General features: G+C 43.7%; 1 protein-coding gene across 2 annotated transcripts; it reads left to right on the top strand.

The window, feature by feature from the left end:
• Positions 1-3,981: 3,981 nt before the first annotated feature.
• Positions 3,982-22,165, top strand: LOC110488409 (zinc transporter 8). 2 transcript variants are annotated; one of them, XM_036970986.1, is made up of 9 exons: positions 3,988-4,279; positions 8,149-8,231; positions 13,446-13,612; positions 13,794-13,940; positions 14,584-14,737; positions 15,484-15,811; positions 18,789-18,894; positions 19,183-19,317; positions 19,565-22,165. In XM_036970986.1, the coding sequence occupies exons 2-9, from the start codon at positions 8,158-8,160 to the stop codon at positions 19,708-19,710; spliced, it is 1,257 nt and encodes a 418-aa protein (XP_036826881.1). In that variant the 5' UTR covers positions 3,988-4,279; positions 8,149-8,157; the 3' UTR covers positions 19,711-22,165. The 2 variants fall into 2 exon arrangements, with proteins under 2 accessions (XP_036826882.1, XP_036826881.1); XM_036970987.1 differs by lacking the exon at positions 8,149-8,231 and having other exon boundaries at positions 3,982-4,279.
• The last annotated feature ends 1,139 nt before the right edge of the window (positions 22,166-23,304 follow it).

Here is a 23,304-nt window from a genome sequence, read left to right as displayed (position 1 = left end):
GACAGTGTCACCAGCAAAGCCCCCTTACACCATCACACCACCTCCTCCATGCTTCACGGTGGGAACCACACATGCGGAGATCATCCGTTCACCTACTCTGAGTCGTACAAAGACACGGCGGTTGGAACCAAAAATCAAAAAATTGGACTCATCAGACCAAAGGACAGATTTCCACAGGTCTAATGTCTATTCCTCCTGTTTCTATTCCTCCTGTTTCTATTCCTCCTGTTTCTTCTTATTATTGGTGTCCTTTAGTAGTCCTTTCTTTGTAGCAATTCGACCAGGAAGGCCTGATTCACGCAGTCTCCCCTGAACAGTTGATGTTGAGATGTGTCTGTTACTTGAACTCCATGAAGAATTTATTTGGGCTGCAAATTCTGAGGCTGGTAACTCTAATGAACTTATCCTCTGCAGCAGAGGTAACTCTGGGCCTTCTTTTCCTATGGCGGTCCTCATGAGAGCCAGTTTTATCATAGCACTTGATGTTTTTTGTGACTGCACTTGAAGAAACTTTTAACGTTCTTGAAAATGTCCGTATTGACTGACCTTCATGGCTTAAAGTAATGATGGATGGACTGTCGTTTCTCTTTGCTTATTTGAGCTGTTCTTGCCATAATATGTACTTGGTCTTTTATCAAAATAGGGCTATCTTCTGTATACCATGCCTACCCTGTCACAACACAACTGATTGACTCAAACGCCTAAGAACAAAATACATTTCACAACTTAACATTTAACAAGGCACGCCTGTTGATTGAAATACATTCCACGTGACTACCTCATGAAGCTGGTTGAGAGAATGCCAAGAGTGTGCAAAGCTGTCATCAAGGTAAAGGGTGGCTATTTTGAAGAATTTCAAATATAAAATATATTTTGATTTGTTTAACACTTTTTTGCTTACTAGATGATTCCATATGTGTTATTTCATAGTTTTGATTATTATTATTCTACTATGTAGAACATAGTAAAAATCAATTAAAAACCCTGGAATGAGTAGGTGTGTCCAAACTTTAGACTGGTACAGTAGCATAGCGGTTAAGAGCATTGGGCCAGTAGCCGAAAGGTTGACGGTTTGAATCCCAGAGCCAACTAGGTGAAAAACCTGTCCATGTGCCCTTGAGCAAGGCACTTAACCCGAATTGCTCATGTAAGTTGCTCTGGATACAGTACTGTAAAGTTTCAAGGGTTCCCCCATGTAGTCCAATGCCTATAGTGTATGACTTAGATTACTTTAGTTGTTGTTGTTGGTTTGACAATGAACATGTCTCTCTGAACTACTATTAGCTTACACAGCATTCTCTAAGTTATGCCAAAATTAGAACCCATTCAACTATTCGATTCTATTGAACCAACTAAACCAGAGCTATACCAGTAAAGTAACCTACAGTCTCCAGTTTGCCTTTGTATCTCTGTCCCATCCGAGATTTGGTGGGTTTTGTGTGCTCATGACACTTGGTTTCCATGACGAGGCGCCGGGCGAAGACTAAATGCCAAGCGATATATTAATCATTGACAATAGGCCCTCTTTGAATTCCTAACCAACTAGTCCAATATGGAAAAGATGTAGAATAAGTTAACAATGAACCTGTAATTTGTAAGTAAGACATATAACAGCAAATAAACTGACAGGATTCATAGAATATTTTTGTAACGTCTGACTTGTATGGGCGATTAACATTTAGACCTAACAGAGATGTTGCATCCTATAATTATATAGAAAACATACAAGAGACATGTCAGCTAAGCCTTGTGAGGTCTCACATACCTGTTCATAGGACAAATTCATTTCAAAGCACTTGGATCATAGTAATAACAAGCTGTTGTATGCATTGTGTAAAAAAACAAACATATGAGAGACATGTAAGCTGAGCCTTCTACGGTCTCACATACATGGGCCATACAAATTTCAAAGGTATCGCGTACCACTGTCTGACGTTATTGACACATGCAATGTGACACACGAGAATCAAAGTCCGCCGCGAGGAGGAGCAGGAAGAGGATTTTGTACAAATAATCTTCTTCTGCCATACAAGATTCTTATTTGATTTTCATGATTATTTTCCATATGGGAAGGGGGGGGGGGGGGGGGGGGGGGATTGAATGGAAGCTGGAAAGGTGACATCGTAACATCGCCTGCCCATCTCAATTATAAGTATGCAATAACGTGACAGTCCTACGCACTAACGATTTGAATGGCCAAGAAGGTAATTTCATTGGGTGACAGATGGCTTGACCTTAGCCAATAAAAATGTCTCCATTTCCACAGAGCCCCACAGAGTCAGAAGACCACACACAGGTCATTATTTTGGGGGGCTTGAGTAGTCGTATATCTAGCACAGAATAATTTGAACATGTCATCTTTCTCTATAAATATAAAGCAATGAAAGACAAGATCACCCTTGAGTCTCACAGTAACTCACAGTAAAAGTGACGAATAATTGCAATCCAATTTCCATTATCATCTGTTAACATACAGGAAAGGTCAAATTGTCCCCTACAATTTTCAAATACAAATGTGTATTTCTGTTGCAAATACAAAACACATCAATACATTCAAATACAGTACATTTAGCTGAGTATCTTTTTACTCAAGCCCATAGACGGATTACCAATTTGATCAGTTCTAGAGAGACTTTATCACAACCAAACACTTCCGTCATTTGTCCAGTCTTACCAGTTCCCTGCGCAGCCAGGCCAGTGCACTCTCAATGTCCAGTTTGTAGGTGCTGCTGCTTTGTACTCCGGCCATGCAGCCTGCCATCCGGAGCCCTTCCTCTGGGCAGGGGTCTCTAATGGTCCGTGGGTCGCCGGACACAACGGGCCCAGTTGACTTACAGGCATCAAAGGTGGCGTCCTTAGAGGAGAAGTCTCTCAGTCTAGTCAGGACCACTTCCATCATGATAGGCTTCAAGTTCTACAATCTGGGCTGAAAATCAATCAGTATTCTTATAGAATCTATGTTTGGTCTAAGCTTCTCTCGGCTGTAGCAAGATACAGCGTTGTCTGGAGAACTCTTCTCTTTCTGCTTCACTACTCCCACTTCCTCGTGTCCTCTCTCGTGTCAGTGGTAGTTCTGCACTGGACTGGAAACTTAAAGAGGTTCTCCTCTGTTTTCCTCAACCCCCTCCTCTGTGGGACAGTGGAGTGGCGTCAGTCATGTGTTAGTGTGATGCAGCAGGAGTGATGTCAGCTCTTTGCCATTGTCTGAATGCCCGACCCGTGCTTGTTTACCATTTTGGGGTCTCTTTTTAACACACACACACACACTCCCCCTATGGAGAAGGAAGAGGGAGGAGGAGGAAAAGAAGGAACGGAGAAGAATGACAGTTGCCCAGGTTACCTCCATTGTGCTCTTGAGGATAACGGGTAGTCTGTGGAATGTCCTTGGCTCGTTGTCATGTCACCCCTGTTAACAAGGACATAATTTAGTGTGGACTGCTTGTTCCTCAAAGCCCTAAAGCTGCCCCCCTTCAATACTTAGACAGACAGCTGTCCCCCTTCAATACTTAGACAGACAGACAGACAGACAGACAGACAGCTGCACCTAGCAACCCCTACAAACAAAGCTGCAGATCCAGACAAATTGACTAAAATAGCTTTGACACGTTTGCATCTACATTTAGAATTGCAGAAACAAAGGCATCTCCAGACTGAAAAAAAAAATACAAATATTGTGAGTAACATGAGGCAAATGTGTTTTTTTTGTATACGAGATGATAGACCATCCCACTCCTGACACATGTACTGTAGCCTGTGTGTAGATGTATACATGTGTAGCCACATGTAGCCTAACCGGGTTCGAACTCAGGATACCTGTGACTGTCAGTCTTACATATTTTAGCCATTACACAAAGAGGCAAGAACCTCTAGATAAGGATGGTAGGTGTTGTACTAATGTCACTGCAATGTGAATGTGAGATAACCAGTGACATGTTGCGTAATATGAGGAACTAAGCTATTGCAAGTCACTGAACCACATTGAAACCCACCCCCATGCCCTCCAATGAGCGGAATGTGTTAGGCCACACGAGTTGCCAACATCATTTGTTGCTTCACTCCATTCTGGACTCTTACAGAACAAATACAGTTTAACGTGATAACCTACAGTTTTACAGGATATAAGGGGTTTCTGTTACATTAAACTAAAGCTGTGGTCCTGCACTTGGTGAACAAGATCTAGTGAACTGTTAAGAAGATGCGGTTCTCCAGCTGATCTGACAGAAATGAACCAGGATCCTGAGGAGCAGAGTCCTGCTGCAGACAGCCGAACGCTGGCTTGGTGAGAGTGCCGAAGAGTCTTATCACCACCTTTTGGTCATTTCCTGCTTTACACGCCGGGAAAGAAAAGTTCTGGTCCCACTTCATTAAACTAACTTCAATTTATGAAGGCTTTATATATCATACATTTACCAATAACAGGGTAGGTTAGCATGTCTTGGGAGTATGACATTTGACCCTGTAACTTTGTCACTCATCATTATTTATGATTAATTAAGAATGATCTGTAATCGTGGTAGCATCCACATTAAAGTGTTTGGTAACATATTCTATTCTTATTTACAATAAAAGTGTCTCCAAAATGGCACAATACTGTATTTGCCATTCATTTATTAAAGGCACAAAATCATCTTAAACACAAGCTAAATGAACTGCAATGCATCCAACAAGTCTGTGGTCACAAGCTTCATGTGGTCATTGCGTGCTAGGAATGTGGGACCAAAATGCTAAACGTTTGACTAATTTATTGATGAGAATCTTGAAGGGTGTCAATAAGTTTCACCTCTACCTTTTTGAGATTTTTTGTTGTTGTAATTGTTAAACCAAATCTCTTTCTCTGAGCAATTGCATTAGTATAAAATAGTAACATTTCCCAATGTTTTCTTTTTGCATACTATATAGCTCATTATTTGATTTATTCATTTTATATAGTCATTACTGCTCGTCTTTATCAAGGGTGTCAATCATTTCCGACCCTACGGTATATACGGATGCTTTGAAAATGATCTATAAGCTTATGTCATACTTTCTTGTTTGTAATGACTCATTATTATTACACTGTACTTACAGCAGTAATCTTAACCCTAGCTTCGTGTCCGTGACTCAGTTCAACCATAACCCTAACTCTAACTCTAACACTATCCCTAACCCTGGCTTCATGTCCACATCCCTGTGCAACCCTAACCCTAACTCTAACTCTATCCCTAACCCTGGCTTCATGTCCACATCCCTGTGCAACCCTAACCCTAACTCTAACTCTATCCCTAACCCTGGCTTCATGTCCACATCCCTGTGCAACCCTAACCCATGCATTAACCACAACCCTAAGGTTGATGTCCACATCCCGATTCAAACCTAACCATGGGGAAATTCTCCATTGGGTAAAAATCTGTCCTCTCCTCGACTCCTCCATCCCCGTCTCCTCCGTGACCCGGAATCCGATAAGTGGTTGCCATATATAGGAGAAATCTGTCCCGTATGATGCATTTTGCATCACATGATGCTGCGTTTTGCATCATATGACACAAAACACATCATAGGAGCCAAATGTCTGTATTTTGAAAGTTACATATCTTGAAAACTTGATTGCTGACATGCAAAAAGTTTGGGGACAACAATGGACAATTGAAACAAATACCGAAAGTAATCACAATATTATATTAGAGGAGCTATATCAGAACATTAGCAGGCGCCATTTTGTCAAAAGTTATTATGTTGGCTAGCCTAGCCTAGGTTAGCCACAAACCCATTAATCTCTATGGTTAGATCCCCAACAGTTTTCACTCGATCAATTTCCACATTTTAATTTGACAATTTCCACATAAAAGGTAAGCAGCACTCAGATAACCATTTCGACTGTAATATTTCAAATCAAATTTTATTTGTCATACAACAGTGGCATGCTTACGGGCAGAGAGAAAAATAATAACACAAGGAATACAGTGCATTCGGAAAGTATTCAGACCCCTTGGCTTGTCCCAAAGCCACTCCTGCATTGTCTTGGCTGTGTGCTTAGGGTCATTGTCCTGTTGGAAGGTGAACCTTCTCCCCTCCAGTCTGAGGTCCTGATCGCTCTACAGAAGGTTTTCATTAAGGATCTTTCTGTACTTCGCTTCGTTCATCTGTCACTCGTTCCTGACAAGTCTACCAGTCCCCGCTGCTGAAAAACATTCCCACAGCATGGTGCTGCGACCACCATGCTTCATCATAGGGATGGTGCCAGGTTTCCTCCAGACGTGAAGTTTGGCATTCAGGCCAAAGAGTTCAATCTTGGTGTCATCAGACCAGAGAATCTTGTTTCTCATGGTCTGAGAGTCTTTAGGTGCCCTTTGAAAAATTCCAAGCGGGCAGTCATGTGCCTTTTACAGAGGAGTGGCTTCTGTCTGGCCACTCTACCACAAAGGCCTAATTGGTGGAGTGCTGCAGAGATGGTTGTCATTCTGGAAGATTCTCCCATCTCCACAGAGGAACTCTGGAGCTCTGTCAGAGTGACCATCGGGTTATTGGTCACCTCCCTGACCAAGGCCCTTCTCCCCCGATTGCTCAGTTTGTCTGGGCAGCCAGCTCTCGGAAGTGTCTTGATGGTTGGAAAATGTCAGCGAGGACATTTGCTAGCTGGTCAGCGCATGCTCTATGTACACATCCTGGTAATCCGTCTGGCCCCGCTGCCTTGTGAATGTTAACTTGTTTAAAGGTCTTACTCACATCAGCTACGGAGAAAGAGATCACACAGTTGGCCGGAACAGGTGGTGCTCTCATGCATGGTTCAGTGTTGCTTGCCTCGAAGTGAACAAAGAAGGAATTTCGCTGGCCTGAAAGACTTGTGTCACTGGGCAGCTTGCGGCTGGGTTTCCCTTCGTAATCCGTGATAGTTTGCAAGCTCTGCCATATCGGACGGGCTTAAGTAAGATTCAGTCTTAGTCCTGTATTGACGTTTTGACTGTGATTGCTCGTCAGAGGTCGTAGCAGGATTTCTTATGAGTGTCTGGGGTAGTGTCTTGCTCTTTGGAAGCGGCAACTCTAGCCTTTAGTTCATTGCAGATGTTGCCTGTAATCCATGGCTTCTGATTGGCATATGTACGTACGGTCACTGTGAGGACGATGTCGTTGATGCACTTATTAATGAAGCCAGTGACTGATGTGGTAAACTCCTCAATGTTATTGGATGAATCCGGGAACATATTCCAGTCTGTGCTAGCGAAACGCTCCTGTGGTTTAGCATCCGCTTAATCAGACCGCTTCCGTATTGAGTGCGTCACTGGTACTTCCTGTTTGAGTTTTTGCTTGTAAGCAGGAATCAGGGGGATGGAGATAATTATGGTCAGACTTGCCAAATAGAGGGTGAGTATTGTTTTTGTTTTGTACTTTTTACCCTTTTTTTCTCCCTAATTTCATGATATCCAATTGGTCATTACAGTCTTGTCCCATTGCTGCAACTACTGTACGGACTCGGGAGAGGCAAAGGTCAAGAGCCATACGTCCTCTGAAACATGTCTCTGCCAAGCCCTTAACCAGCCACACCAATGTGTCGAGGAAACACCATACAACTGGTGACCGAAGTCAGCGTGCATGCGCCCGGCACACCACAAGGAGTCGCTAGATCGCAATGGGACAAGGACATACCATAGTGATGCCTCTAGCACTGCAAGAACGCTGTGCCACTCTGGAGGCTAAATGCGAAAGCTGAGGATTCGGTTGTAATAAAATAATCCATATTTTCCTTCATGTTCAATTTGGGCGGCCTACATTCCTAAGATTAGAAGAAAACTTTATTTTAAGGAATATTACTTTTTCGAAACAGAAGCTCTCTTATTAAAATTCCCACCCTCTCCCTGAATAAAAAACTTTTGCCCCGAAGGTGCTGCAAGCGGCTAAATTTGCACACGGTGCATGGTCACAAGGCTTCAAATACTAACACTGCTTGCATAGTCACTCAAACAATGATGCGTGGAACTTACCCTCTTTTGTGAGAGGATATCTATTTAGATGATGATAACGCTGAAAACATATAGTTTACATTAGTCCATTTAAAAATATAGATATTTTTGAGTGCATTTATATTTTGTCTTCTGTTTTAATTTCTCCGTCCAAATATATTGGCTGGGGGTTAATAGTGTAACTAGTTTTATTTGTTTACTGTCATCCCTGAAGCACGAAATCATGTTCAGAAACGATTCAGAGAAAACTCAACTGGTCACGGAGAAAGGCACCATGTATAGCATCACCATGGAAAGGTAAAGTATCCCGTTTATTTATTGTGTATTTAAAGTGTCAGGCTGTTGTTTTCAATGTTGTCATTTACATTTATGATATCTGAAAACAACTTGAGCAACTTGATGATGAGTTGATGTTTCTTTCACTTGAACCATATCCACATGAATAGGACGATATTATTATTTTATTGTGCTAATGAACGATTAGTCCTAGTTATCACATTTCATAAGCAGTCACATTTATTTTGACAGTTATGTTTTAATAATGTTTTATATACAGCAGACAGCCATGAGTTCACCTTTTTAGGCGTCCTCTGTACTCAAACTCAGCCTGGGCTCCTGCTAGGCTGGCTGATTTATAGTCTATAAACTTTTACACACGGTTCTAGTTCTGTGCTAGCTTTAGGAATGAACAAAATTGGAGGGTCAAGAACACGAGAATCCCCCTCTCTTGAAACTTGTGACGTTGGAAAATAAAGTTTGGCTGATGTCAATGCTGAACGAGGAGGGTGTTGAGCGCCCATGGTGAGTTTCGTTGACATATTATTTGAATTGCCATTGTTCATTTATTGAATAAAACGCAGTTTTTTAAATGATCTAAGATAGCCTATTACCCTTGCCCCAGTCATGCGTAAAACACTTTTTGCGCACGGGTTCCAATTTTAGGTTTGCAATTGCTCTGCAGTAAGTATGACAGGAGTTCAGCAGTCAGTTCACGCTCCTTCTGCGATGTTAAACTTAATTTAGGGCTAATTGTCATGCTTAGAGCGCACGGTATCTTTAGTTATTTAATAGCATCCACACCAAATCTGGCGTAATCACTCCCACAGTGTTGATTATTGAAGAATATAATTTATAAATGCCTAATGAGCTTAGTTCAACTGTCATACCCCCATCATAATCCAATATATAAGCTTGTTTTACTCCAATGTTTGCAAACATAGTAAATGTAAACACACACTACATAGCCTCAAATCATGGTTAAAGCTATAATTTTGATATCATTGATGGTCAGTCCTGAATTTGAGAGTGTTTACATTTCTCCAGCCTCAACCCTCAGCTTTTTACCATATCAGGGGTGAGGAAGAAGCTTTTTAAAAAATTGTTTCTACTGCTGATTGCTAAAGTAACTTTGAAAAGGTAGTTCACCACATCCAAACTAATTTGTGATAAATGATCATATCTAAATCTGAAATGTCATAGTCTAAAATTGGCAAAACAGATTAATCGGAAGTCAGATGTTAACAGAATGTGTAATTTGGCCTATTAAACACAAAAACGATGTTTCAAGTGAACATTGGGCAGGTCTGTTGCCCCCCAAAAAAGGAAATTCTTACCTACTTCACACATTTTTTTTGCACATTTTGGCAAAAAAACAAACTAGTGTATAGTTCCGGTAGTTAGCTAGACTGCTACATGGAAAATAAGTAATTTACTACTTAAAACTACCAAGATTTGAATTAAATTCAACTACTGCCAAGCTACTGCAAAATGTATTTCAATTACTAGTTGAACTACATGTACTGTAGTTCACTCCTCCCCAACACTACTCTCCCATCACATCCATTATCTGGTCCCTGGGTGGGGGATTTAAAGGAAGGATAGTCCAGGAGCTACAAGGTTGAACACAGTCAGTTAGCCTAACAGATGCAACTGGTTCAGTGTTCAGTAGTTAGTGGTGCAAAGGATCACAAAACTCACGGTTCGGATCACGGTTTTGAGTCGTGGATCGGATCATTTTTCAGATTAGCAAAAAACAACAACAAAAAAACAAAGGGAGACAAATATAACTCTGCTTTTCATTTTTATTACTTAAAGAACACTTAAAGCAAGGAACTTTTCAATGTTTAAATCAAATCTTAAAATAAATGATTCAATACTCAATTGATAAATTAAAGTGCAATATGAGGCATGAAACCTTCTTCCTTTGAACAACAGTGAATGAAAAAAAATGGCCCGTGTCCACATCATCAAAAAGAAATGTAAAAAAAAAAGAAAGAAAGCAAAGCAGAGCTGAGCTTATAACTTCAAATTCTTTTCCAAAAAGATGAGGGTGTCTACATTGTCTGGGGAGAGGGTAGACCTCTGCAGTCACTATGTCCCCTGCCGTGGAGAACACCCTCTCGCTAGGAACTGCTGTGCCAGGCACAGCCAGGTAGCATCTTGCCATCATGGCAATGTGAGGGTATTCACACTCATTGCTTTTCCACCATGCCAGTGGATCACCATCCACTGGAATGCCGCTTGCTGCCTTGTAGGATGCCCCCTCCTCTTTGATGGTGTTGGCAAACTTTTGTCCCTGAGAAGCTTCTTCATGGACAAATTATTTTGTGGAGGAGGTGCCTCTGAGTCTGCCCCCTGTCGGCTCTGTGGCTTGACCCTACAGAAAAAAATTACTTGATCTATTAAACTAAATAATTATTTATTTTCATATTTCATATAACTATAATTGTGGCAATAACATTTACACTCACAAACATTTAATAAAAGCCATTATTATTCCAAATCCAAAATTGATGATTCTAATAGCATAGACTAAGATTAGACTGCACTATATTTCTTATTTAAGTAATTCACTATTTTTTTTGACCTCTTCGGTGGCCACAGTCTCAGTGGTGAGATCACTGTATGTCCTCCGGTGTTGGGCAGGGTCTAGGTGAGACATGGACTTGAACCTTGGATCCAGTGCAGTAGCTCTATGAAGGTAGTCCTGTACATTAGGGGGGTATCTGGGGTTCAGGTCCTCTCTAATGGCAGCCTTGACATCTCTAGTGATGGTGTTGTCTTCCTCACTTGGGGCCATGGATTGTAGAATCCTTGTTTTCAGAGGTAGGATCATGGACACAGACGGTGCCGTTTCAGTGCTCAATAGAATTGCAACCGTTTTGAGGGGTTTGAACACCTGGAGGACCTCCTCTGCCACTTTCGCGTCATCATCAGACAAGGTGACGATGTCTTTATATTTTTTTTCAGGGTCTTGTCTGTCAGTGCAGCGTATACAGCTGCCTGCTGCTCAAGATGGTGCTCCAACATGTCATAAGTAGAGTTCCATCTTGTTGTGACATCGTGTATGAGCTTGTGGGTTGGTAGTTGTAGCATTTCGTGCTTGGTCTTAAGCACACGAGCGGCTGTTGTGCTTCAGGGGAAAAAGGAAACCACCTCCCTGATCCTCCCAAGGAGGCGGTTCATCTGGTTACCTGAGATTCCCATTTGGGATGCTAAATTGACCACACGTGCAAAGCAAGCTATCTGTGGCCCCAGTCCATCTTCTATCACTGCATTTACTTGGTTCTTGGCATTATCTGCGGTGATTGGGATATTGCTATTGGGCAATAGTGGGTGCGCCAGGGGCTTTCGTAGCGTGGCTCAAGCACTTTCCCCATATTTTTAAACCCTTTGTTTTCTACAACAGAGTATGGCCTCATGTCTGCAGCGATAAACATTCCAATAGATTTGGTGATGGCTTCAGCCCGGTCTGATTCTGCAGCAAAGGGCTGCTTAAATGCCGCGGTGAGAAGTTGTTGTCTCTTGGCTGAGTTGGCTCCCGTCACTGACACACCAGGGTGATGGCGCTTTAAATGTGTGGCCATGCTCAATGTATTTCCATGATCATATGGCTTTCTTGTGGCATTATTTCTACACACCGTAATGGTGTTGTCCACCACCCTTCTTCCGTCCTCATATTTGACAGGGAAGCCAAAATGCTCCCATACATGAGACTTAAATGAAACGGGAGGCTTTTCCAGTTCGTCAGCTCCTCCGCCAGCCGTGGCTGTCAATTTTTCTTCTTTGCTTATTGCAACGCGAGCATCCGGGACTGATTCATTGGGATTCAACATGCTCCGTTCACGTGAACAGTGCACGCAACTGCTTTAAAACTAATAATAAAATCAACCTTCAGGCTTCAGAGTAAAACACAGCACACATCTGTCTTGTCTTTATCTTTTCACTGTGACTCTGCATCGAGATTTAGGGAATTATTACTTTGAAAAGTAACAGTGTCAGTGAAACTGTATTTCCCACTATGATGGTTAAACTTTGCAATTGATCCACGGTTCATGTGCGTGCCAAACCGTGGGGGGGGGGGGGTTACACCACTATCAGTAGTACACGGATCAAGCAAAATAAAAGTCCCCAATGACCCCAATGTACCAATTTATGTCTCTCATAAGGCCTCTAGTTTAGGATATAACCCAGATAATGTAAATTGTCGACATTGGAGCTTATAAGGCCCCCTACCAACCTGGTTTTCCTGAGGGGTGTCCTTTCATGTACCAAACAGGCTCTGAAATGGAGGTGGACTGTATATGCTACTGACTGTATTTGGTGACCGTATTTGGTGACTCAATTTGGGTAGTATTCGCCCTGGGGTGTTGGAAAGAGGGGGTCAACAGTTGACTTTATGGCAGACAGTAAAAACACTTGAGGCACTGGGAATGCTACGGATTGTAACCACAACATACAACATTATTACAGTTTTAACGACGCTCACTAACTTAAAAATACTACAGACAGAAACATATTACTAAAAGATAAGTATGTCATGCTTAATGCATACAATGTAATTAACATCACAGACAATGTTATTAACATAATGGATGTAGAATTTCCATTTTGAGAAAGAAAACCCCTAACACTACACTGTTAATGAACAAACTGGCATTTTTTTTTTTCGCTCTGCCTCATGGCAATGTGTGGAATAGCAGGAAATTAGCTTTAAATCAGCAACATTTTCTCTCAGCCTCATGGCAAAATGTGTAGAATAGCATGAGATTAGCTATAAAGCTGCATATGTTTCTCTTTGCCCCAATGGCAAAATGTGTAGAATTGTAGGAAGTTTTTCTTTGCCACTGCCTGAGTGCCGATACTGAGAATTCATTTTGGGCTGTGGAAGTGCCTGAATGCGCAGCTGAGTGCAACAAGTAACGGCACACAAGGCGGGCACAACACGAGAGAGCCATCCTTTCATACAAACTCTGCTCAGCCTCAGTCTTTCTCTCTTCTTTCCATTCCCCCTCCTCCTCCTAATTCTTGGACGACTTTCATGACATCCATCTCGCTTGTCTGGTCTTTCTGGGCACAACACGAGAGGGACAGCCATTCTTACAGGCTCTACCTCAGTCTCTGCATTCTATCCCCCCTTCTCCTCCTCTCTCTTGGACGAATTTCACGACGTCCATCTCTCCATAATCCATATGCCTGTTGTCTTCTTTTCCTGTCCCCCCCCCCGCACAGTGTGTCCACAGATGGGATAATGCAGAAGGAGAAGGACAGCAACATCAAGCATTGCCATGACAACAGCCAAGCTACGGAGGACAGGGAGCGGGAGAAGCAGTTGGCCAGGAAGAGGCTCTACGTGGTCTCGGCTGTCTGCTTGGTCTTCATGATCGGAGAGATCCTGGGTGAGGGGTTAAATGATACATGACTATTGGCTAGCCTGTCAATTAGTTAGTCAGTGAGTCTGTGTCTCTCAGTCAGGCAGTCAACAGTCAGTCAGTTAGTTGGTTAGTCGTTAGTGATATACTCCTCACTCTCTCTCGCTCTCTCTCACTTCTCTCTCGCTCTCCCTTTCTCTGCCTGTAGGTGGTTACTTTGCGGGGAGTCTGGCAGTGATGACAGACGCCGCCCACCTGCTGGTAGACTTCGCCAGCTTCATCATCAGCCTGGTGTCTCTATGGCTCTCGTCCAGACCCGCCACACGCACACTCAGCTATGGCTGGCATCGTGCAGGTGAGATCATCAGCCTCATCATCATCATCATCGTCATTATTTGTCTTTATCATCGTCATCATCATCATCATCACCTTCATCTTAATCATGATCATCATTATCATAAAATGCTCACCCTCATCATCACTGCCATCTTCATCAATAATCAATACATGCTGTATCCCAATCTCATGATCCACTTAATGCGTGTGCTTTATACCCTTTCAGGAACAAGTAAGTTGAAGTGGAGTAATTTAATGTGTTTATAGAATAGCATTCCTACGGTTGTTTGTAGCATTGTGATTTATGTATCATGGCCTTTACAATAGGAACCTGGCAGTAGATTCTTAAAAAAAAAAAATCAGATACCATTAGATGCATCGATTCGCTTTCAGGCGAATATTTGTGCATAGGACAATGATTCACGTTTCAACTAGAGTTTTGTAAAACTAGGCTACCTGGGTCTCTAATTGGAGACCTTTTCCTCTTGGCTCTCACTATGTGGTACGTTTGGCACTGCTGGAAATATCAAATGGGTTTTTCTGCAGCTCTTTACTGTAATATATCCGTCCCATCACATTTCTCTCACTATGGTCTCTGATTAAAACGTCACGTGTTCTCTTTCTCTCCTCTCCTGTGTGTCCCCTCTCCCTCTATCCTCTAGAGATCTTGGGTGCTCTCCTCTCGGTGGTGACCATCTGGCTGGTGACAGGTGTGCTGGTTTACCTGGCTGTGCAGCGCCTCATCAGCGATAATTATGAGATCGAGGGGACCATCATGCTCATTACTTCAGGCTGCGCTGTGCTGGCAAACATCATGTGAGTCCACCGACGCCAAAACGCAGCCCATTCGTTACGGACTGTCACAGTCAACAGGGCTGGGGTCATTTCCTTTTCAATTCAGTGGCTGAGCTGAAATTCACTTCCTGAATTGAATTTTAAATTAAATTAAATTCCATTCATGAATTGACTTCATCTTTGGAATTGACATAGTCTGCTGTGACCATGACTAATGTAGTGTTTACAAATGACGACTACGGATGACAGACAAGCTGAGAAAGTGACGTGGATTTCCGTGGGCTTTAGTCCCTGTAAGTAGTATTTCTGTGTTGTTAATGGTTCCCCGTTAGGGCTAGATATTGGTGACTCACAGGTGAAAATCAAACCACAGTATTTGGATAGTTTAGATTTTCCATCTGTAGATGCTCTACAGATGGTCATACTATCAGCAAACTGTCTGTTAATAAGCAACTGCTTGCTAAGGTTACTGTTAGGGTTAGGTTTAGAATAAGGTCAAGGGTTAACATTAGGGTTAGAGCTAGAGCTAGGGTTATGGTTAGTAGATAGTTAGTTGAAATGTTACTGATAGTCTGTAGAGCAGTGTTACTCAACAGTAGCAAGTAGATATACAGGTATTGTCACGTAAACAGCCTACAGACATCTTCGAAAGCAGGAAGCATCCATGTATAATGCTTCATAATGTGTTGTAAACATATATGAGCATTTATAATGCCTAATAACAATGCTTTTAATATGTTATGTCTTTCTGAATGTCCTGTGGGCAGTATGGCTTTCACCTTGCACCAGTCTGGGCATGGGCACAGCCACGGGGGCCTCAGCAGTGGGCACGGCCACAGCCACAGCACTAACGACAAGAGCAAGCATGGGCACAGCCACAAGAGCAGCCACTCGCACAGTAACGGTAACCAAGAAAACCATTCCCATGGAAATGGCGACGTGGAGCAGCACAATGGGGTGGACGGTCAGCAGCAGAAGTCGGCGGGGTCACGACCTCAGGCCAACGCCAGCGTGCGCGCTGCCTTCGTGCATGTCGTGGGAGACCTGCTCCAGAGCATCAGCGTGCTGGTCAGCGCCATCATCATCTTCTTTAAGGTCAGAGGTCAACTGGGGTGACGTGGGAGATGGGGATCAACTGGGGTGACGGGGGAGGTAGTGGTCAACTGGGGTCATGTGGGAGGTAGTGGTCAACTGGGGTCATCGAGGTAGTGGTCAACTGGGGTGACGTGGGAGGTAGTGGTCAACTGGGGTGACGTGGGAGGTAGTGGTCAACTGTGGTGACGTGGGAGGTAGTGGTCAACTGGGGTGACGTGGGAGGTAGTGGTCAACTGGGGTGACGTGGGAGATGGTGATCAACTGGGGTGACGGTGATCAACTGGGGTGACGTGGGAGATGGTGATCAACTGGGGTGACGTGGGAGATGGTGATCAACTGGGGTGACGTGGGAGATGGTGATCAACTGGGGTGACGTGGGAGATGGTGATCAACTGGGGTGACGTGGGAGATGGTGATCAACTGGGGTGACGTGGGAGATGGTGATCAACTGGGGTGACGTGGGAGATGGTGATCAACTGGGGTGACGTGGGAGATGGTGATCAACAGGGGTGACGTGGGAGATGGTGATCAACAGGGGTGACGTGGGAGATGGTGATCAACTGGGGTGATGTGGGAGATGGTGATCAACTGGGGTGACGGGGGAGGTAGTGATCAACTGGGGTCATGTGGGAGGTAGTGGTCAACTGGGGTCATGTGGGAGATAGTGGTCAATTGGGGTGACGGGGGAGTTAGTGGTCATTTGGGAGGTAGTGGCCAACTGGGGTGACGGGGGAGGTAGTGGTCAACTGGGGTCATGTGGGAGGAAGTAGTCAACTGGGGTGATGGGGGAGGTAGTGGTCATTTGGGAGGTAGTAGCCAACTGGGGTGATGGGGAGGTAGTGGTCAACTGGGGTGATGGGGAGGTAGTGGTCAATTGGGGTGATGGGGAGGTAGTGGTCATTTGGGAGATAGTGGCCAACTGGGGTGACGGGGGAGGTAATGGTCAACTGGGGTCATGTGGGAGGAAGTAGTCAACTGGGGTGATGGGGGAGGTAGTGGTCAACTGGGGTGATGGGGGAGGTAGTGGTCAACTGGGGTGATGGGGAGGTAGTGGTCAACTGGGGTGATGGGGAGGTAGTGGTCAACTGTGGTGATTGGGAAGTAGTGGTCAACTGTGGTGATTGGGAGGTAGTGGTCAACTGGGGTGATGGGGAGGTAGTGGTCAACTGGGGTGATGGGGGATGTAGTGGTCAACTGGGGTGATGGGCGAGGTAGTGGTCAACTGGGGTGATGGGGAGGTAGTGGTCAACTGTGGTGATGGGGAGGTAGTGGTCAACTGGGGTGATGAGGAGGTAGTGGTCAACTGGGGTGATGGGGGAGGTAGTGGCCAACTGGGGTGACGGGGGAGGTAATGGTCAACTGGGGTCATGTGGGAGGAAGTAGTCAACTGGGGTGATGGGGGAGGTAGTGGTCAACTGGGGTGATGGGGGAGGTAGTGGTCAACTGTGGTGATGGGGAGGTAGTGGTCAACTGGGGTGATTGGGAGGTAGTGGTCAACTGGGGTGATGGGGGAGGTAGTGGTCAACTGTGGTGATGGGGAGGTAGTGGTCAACTGTGGTGATTGGGAGGTAGTGGTCAACTGTGGTGATGGGGGAGGTAGTGGTCAACTGGGGTGATGGGGGAGGTAGTGGTCAACTGGGGTGATGGGGGAGGTAGTGGTCAACTGGGGTGATGGGGGAGGTAGTGGTCAACTGGGGTGATGGGGGAGGTAGTGGTCAACTGGGGTGATGGGGGAGGTAGTGGTCAACTGGGGTGATGGGGAGGTAGTGGTCAACTGGGGTGATGGGGGAGGTAGTGGTCAACTGGGGTGATGGGGGAGGTAGTGGTCAACTGGGGTGATGGAGAGGTAGTGGTCAACTGTGGTGATGGGGAGGTAGTGGTCAACTGGGGTGATGGGGGAGGTAGTGGTCAACTGGGGTGATGGGGAGGTAGTGGTCAACTGGGGTGATGGGGGAGGTAGTGGTCAACTGGGGTGATGGGGAGGTAGTGGTCAACTGGGGTGATGGGGGAGGTAGTGGTCAACTGGGGTGGAGAGGGCGAAGGGGTGAGAAGATTAGGACTGAGGCACAATGGGCATGTTAGATAAGGATGAGGCGGATGTTCGTGTTGACACACTCTTCCTGGCTTTCGTAAAATGTCCTTTTGATCGGGTCATTTAGATAGCTGAGTACTCATTGCATTAGAATGAAACATACAATATGTCACATGCTCAAAGAGTGGCCCAAATAGAGCCCCGACAACGTTAGGTTATTAGTCTAATTTCATAGATTAAGTTAAAGTATTTTTGAATTTGCATAAATTGTACATAAATACTATTGAAAACTCTCAGCAAAACACAATGGAATTTAAATAATTGAAAGAATCAATCAGTAATTGATGGAAGATCATATAACTTCTAGTTAGCGGCAATTTACTGTATTATAAATTGTTGACTTTATCCACTTTGGGATTTATTGCCTTGTGCCCCATGCCGAGGCTGCAAAAATGACACTCTCGACAAATTAATTAAGTATCATTGCGGTACACTCTGCGTCTGTTACCGTAGTTTACTGTTAATTTCACAGTAAGTCCAGTGTGACTTTTAGACTCCCCCCCCCCCCCCCTTCCTTCCTGTGTGTGATAATCTCTCAAAATCTTCATGTGCTGAGCATGCACCTCCGTAGGCACTGAAATCTACTGCGTCATGTTCTCAAAGGTAACTCCAAAGCTAGAGATTGATGTATTTTTTTTTTACTGATATTGCTAGCAGGCAATCCTCAATAGAATGATCCCTTTTGTGATGCTGTACAAGCACAAACGTTCATGTGTTTCTAACGTGAGATCGAGATGTATGTTTTACCACAAGTATTACCACAAGTATGTCTTCCCACAAGTATGTCTTTTAACTCAAGTTAAATATATTGGGCGGAAAATAGATCATGCAATGACAATGTAATGATTACGGTCCTTACTCTCGCTTTCTCTTTGTTTCCCACAGCCTGAGTATAAGATAGCTGACCCGATCTGTACGTTCCTGTTTTCCATGTTTGTCCTGGGAACCACCATCACCATTATGAGAGACATCCTGCTTGTCCTCATGGAAGGTAATACGGGGAGTTCTCTCTATCGTCCCTGTTTCGGGATTATGTCAAAGTAGACGTCTTATTGTAGACGAGGAATGATTTATAGGGATGACAGCCATAAGGATATGATTTGTGCAAGAGTTGACGATTGCAACATGTCTAAAACTTTTATGATCACAAGCGTTGCCCAAAAGTTGCCCAAGAGGCCCATCTTTTGTGCCCAGTCCCCCCTCTCTGTGTGTGCGTTTGCGTGTAATGAAATCCATCTCTCTCTCTCTTTCCCTCCCTCCCTCTCTTATTTCTCCCCAGGTACCCCAGCTGGAGTGAAGCACGGTGAGGTGAGGGATCGGCTGCTGGCAGTGAAGGGGGTGAAGTCTGTCCATAGCCTCCATATCTGGGCCCTGACTATGAACCAGACGGTGCTCTCAGCCCACGTGGCTATAGGTGAGTGTAGGCTGTCAGTAATCTCCTGTTATGTTACAACTCCCATATGTGATGATGGCTTTATTGTGTCCCTGACACTTTTTTTTCGCTTGTCATGCACCCGAGAATGAAACATTCTGCGGAAATGCCACTGCTGTTTCCACTATATGTGTGCACTGCTTGTGACTTGACTTGATCAGACCGTAGTGACTTGCGAAATTGTCAGTTGGTCAGTGTCATCATAGTTGCATTTCCTTTCCCTCCACAGATGACATAGTGGATGCCCAGCCAGTCCTAAGGGAGATGACCCAAACCTGCTTCTCCAACTACAACTTTCATTCAGTCACCTTACAGCTGGAACAGCAGGCCGACCAGAAGCCTGGGTGTAGTCTGTGTGAGGACCCCAAAATGTAGACACCTGTTTAAGCCCATGGGAGAGGCCAGGAGCCCAGAGGAATGAGGCTAAGTTAAGCTACCTAACCAGGATTTAGTTGTAGCCTGGACACACCCTTTTGGCAAGTGGACCAGGAACATATTGGAACTGATTTCTCGCACCTCACATTTGTACCGCTAGAGTTCCTGCACATTTGATAGAATGCGGTCTAAAATATTGCGGCGTTGTGGCACCTTAATATAAACAGCACTCCAAATAGAATAGAACACAACTTTTTTTGACTCTATGTTACAGCGAACAACTTGCAGTGCAGTGTCTCTCTGGAGGAGTACCGGCACATATTTCAGTCCACTTCAGGCTCTGCTTTTGGCTGATCAATCATGGATATTGGACCAGAGGGGTATACTACAAAGCAGGTTCAATGTTTTAGGGCTCTATTTTCAGCTGGCGTTAAGGAGGCGCTAGTGTCATACGCAAGTTAGTTTGCAATTTCGTCACAATTTAGACGTCTAACATCAGCATGCTTATGCTCAGATGGGAGGAGTGTAAATATTTTAGGCGTGCCCTTAAAAACATGATCCAAAGTACTAATTTCAGCCGGCACTGGCAGGGATATTTAAGACCGATCAAAAGCTGGTTTTAATGGTAACGCAGTTGGTTATGGTATGAATTTTGACAGCTGAAACACAGCCTATCCAGCCGTGACGCGCACACTGCCCACATGAACATGGAACAAGATGTGATTTGGTACCTGTATACTTCGTATTGAGAAACATAAAACGTTTGTGTTTTTCCCCCATTTTATTTGATTAAAAACCAAGCATAGCCTCCCCTCTCAATGAAGGCTGTTTTCTTTTTGTCCTGACCAATGTAATCAAGTAGGCTAGACAAGACCGTCGATAAAGGGTTTGGCTCGTGAGACCGCTTGGAAATAAATCTTAATCACCCAAGCTTTATTAAAATACTGTATCAAGTTTGAAAGGAGCAAAACAGTGAGCTGACATTCCCTTTTTATCTGTGCATTGTAGGCAGGCCTACATTATTTTAGCCATGCTTTGGACGTATGTAAGACTCCCTCCTTGATGTAGGCTACATGTGTCCATGTCCATCGTGAAAGGAGAGATGAGAACCTCTGTGAATACCGGTGAACATTGTATTTAGAAGTTATTTTCATGTAACAATTGCTTGTTTTCCATTTCAACTTTAAAAAAAAAATCCAAGCCCTCCACAGACTACCCTTACCCTAGAACTACTATAGCGAAGGCTGCTTCAACAGCAATGCGTTGTGTTTTTTTTTTTTATGATGGTGATTTTGTGATATCATTACATTTGACATGCATTTATTGTTGAAAAAAAATAAAACAGATTTCTTGCTTTTTGTTTAATTTTATTAAAACAAACTCATTATAATTTTCAGTGTGAATTTAATCTTTCTTATTGACAACATTTGGCATGTCCATGCTCAGCCATAATGCAATTTACAGTAGGCCTAGCCCCTAAATCAGTGCGAATGCTATTGAAGCAACAATGTGGACTGCTAACAGGTTCAAGTTTAGCAAATACGGGATCTACATTTAGTTATTTTCTTTCTGTAAGCTGTTTAACAAACTATAGTGGACTAACATTGGAATTTGAGTTGATCCCAAGATAATATATACAAGACTGTATATACACAAATTGAAGCAACCACATATTTAGCCATGGAGCACGTTCTGATTGGCCAGTGAGGGGGTCAAGCCTCAACACACCCACAACTTATTTATTCATCAAATCCCAGCCCTTTTGAGCCACCGCCAGCAACTGCGCAAATAGTTGTGGTTGTAAAAATAGCAAAAATATTTTGGACACATCCTCGAACCTATAGCGCTACTGCCAACGCTTAGATTGACGATTGCGTTAGGTTTGTTAAGATAGAGTTAATTTCCCGCAATTCTATACATTCTGCCATGGGGTGTAGAGAAGATTTAGCAATTTTATAACACATTTCTTGCAATTCTACTCATTTTGTCATGGGGTGGAGAGGAAATGTAGCAGTTTTACAGCGACACATTTTGCCATTGGTTGGAGAGTTTTTAATAATTCGACCATGATTACAAGTTTAGATCATTTACCCCCCCCCCCCCCCAATTGACTCAACAACCAACCAAAAACACATATCTAAGAAATGAACCAGGAAAATCAATAAGTTATTTGGGGTTGTTTATCAAAGATAGCTGGCTAACTCACTGATCCTGCTTTGTATTTTACCCCTTTTGTTGTGGTTAGTTTGTTTATCTCTGAAAGCTGAGGTGGTCATTCTATAGTCACAAGAAAGTGCCTCTGTGCCAACATTCCCAAAGAAGTAAAGATTGAAGAGATCAGGGATGGGGTGCCATAGCTGATCACAGGCTTGAAAGTGTTGCACCATGAATTATATTTATATATGTTTTTGTCTTACTGTAAGTCCACATATTAAAATGTAATTTGAGTGCTTAATGGTTTAAGTGTCTATATTGAAATGGTGGTCACTGTATCGTTTAAAGAACATTAGATGAAACCGCACGGTGTTAGATGCTAATAATTAAGAGAACAAAACCGTCCTTATATTTAAAATACTGATTTGAATAAAATCTACTGTTGTCAATAACCATGTTTGCCCTTTTGCCTTCTGCTATAGTTCCTGATAAGGATACGGGTTGCTCAGCAACACAGCACTCAGTGGATCCATTGTCTCTTTGCACACCTTGATCCCTTTTCATTTCCCTGTCCCCTCCTCGACCTTCAGCCAGTCTGGTGCAGCTGTAGGCCGTCAATGCAATGGATCAGCCATCTTGGGTCTCAAGGGTCCCTTTAGTGTTACTGACCCAGTATCATATACACATCTCTGGTTTGGCCTCACCCTCCCTTAAAAGGGAGACTTCAATCAGTCTGTCGAAAATCAGACCCTGATAACATGAATTGATCAAATGTACACAGGGGAAAGGTTCAGTTTGTGTACTGAAAGCTATTAGGGGGTATTTGAAACATGTAGAATAAGTCAATTAAGGAAGGGAGAGTCAGTGATTAAGTATGCATTTTGTTTTGGAGGTCTAACTTGTTTTGTTGTAGCAAACCATTTCAGCAAGGCTATCACAAGCTCTCTAGAATGTGTGAGTGGATCAACATTTAACCTCTGCATTTGCACTCCACTCTGTGGGCTGTGTGAGCATGACTCGGCAGATTAGAGCAGCGTGTGTGTGTTTAACATCTGATTGATGGATTGTGTTTCCCTGAAATCAGCTGACCCCTGGCAGTATCCCATCTCCTGTGCACCCCATCCTCTTTGCACCCTGCTTTTGTCTGCTCTACATTACTCTCTCTCACACACACACACACACTCTTTGCACCCCACTCTACTCAGCTCACACACACACAGAGACAAACACACAGAGAAAGTTAAGCCCTTTATCCAACTGCTGCTCTGGCAGTCACTGTTGGGCTGAAATTCGCACAGGATTCCACATGAGGCAGAGGGGCACAGAACCGTGCAATTTAGCCCTACTCCTATATTATCTCTCTCCTTGTCTGTAGCTTGGTCCATTCTCTCTTTTAATCCTCTTCAACGTGAGACACTGTCCTGGTTGAAGTGGGAGAGC

This window comes from Oncorhynchus mykiss, chromosome 32 (assembly GCF_013265735.2).
Source record: "Oncorhynchus mykiss isolate Arlee chromosome 32, USDA_OmykA_1.1, whole genome shotgun sequence".
Lineage (NCBI taxonomy): Eukaryota > Metazoa > Chordata > Actinopteri > Salmoniformes > Salmonidae > Oncorhynchus > Oncorhynchus mykiss.
Note: the sequence above shows the minus strand (reverse complement) of the source record. Positions and strands in the feature narration are given on the sequence as shown.

Excerpts from the sequence above, each read along its gene's own strand:
- LOC110488409 (XM_036970986.1), top strand. The coding sequence starts at position 8,158 with ATGTTCAGAAACGATTCAGAGAAAACTCAACTGGTCACGGAGAAAGGC. Across the intron at positions 8,232-13,445 it reads TATAGCATCACCATGGAAAG|TGTGTCCACAGATGGGATAA; the intron begins GTAAAGTATCCC and ends CCCCCCGCACAG. Across the intron at positions 13,613-13,793 it reads CATGATCGGAGAGATCCTGG|GTGGTTACTTTGCGGGGAGT; the intron begins GTGAGGGGTTAA and ends CTCTGCCTGTAG.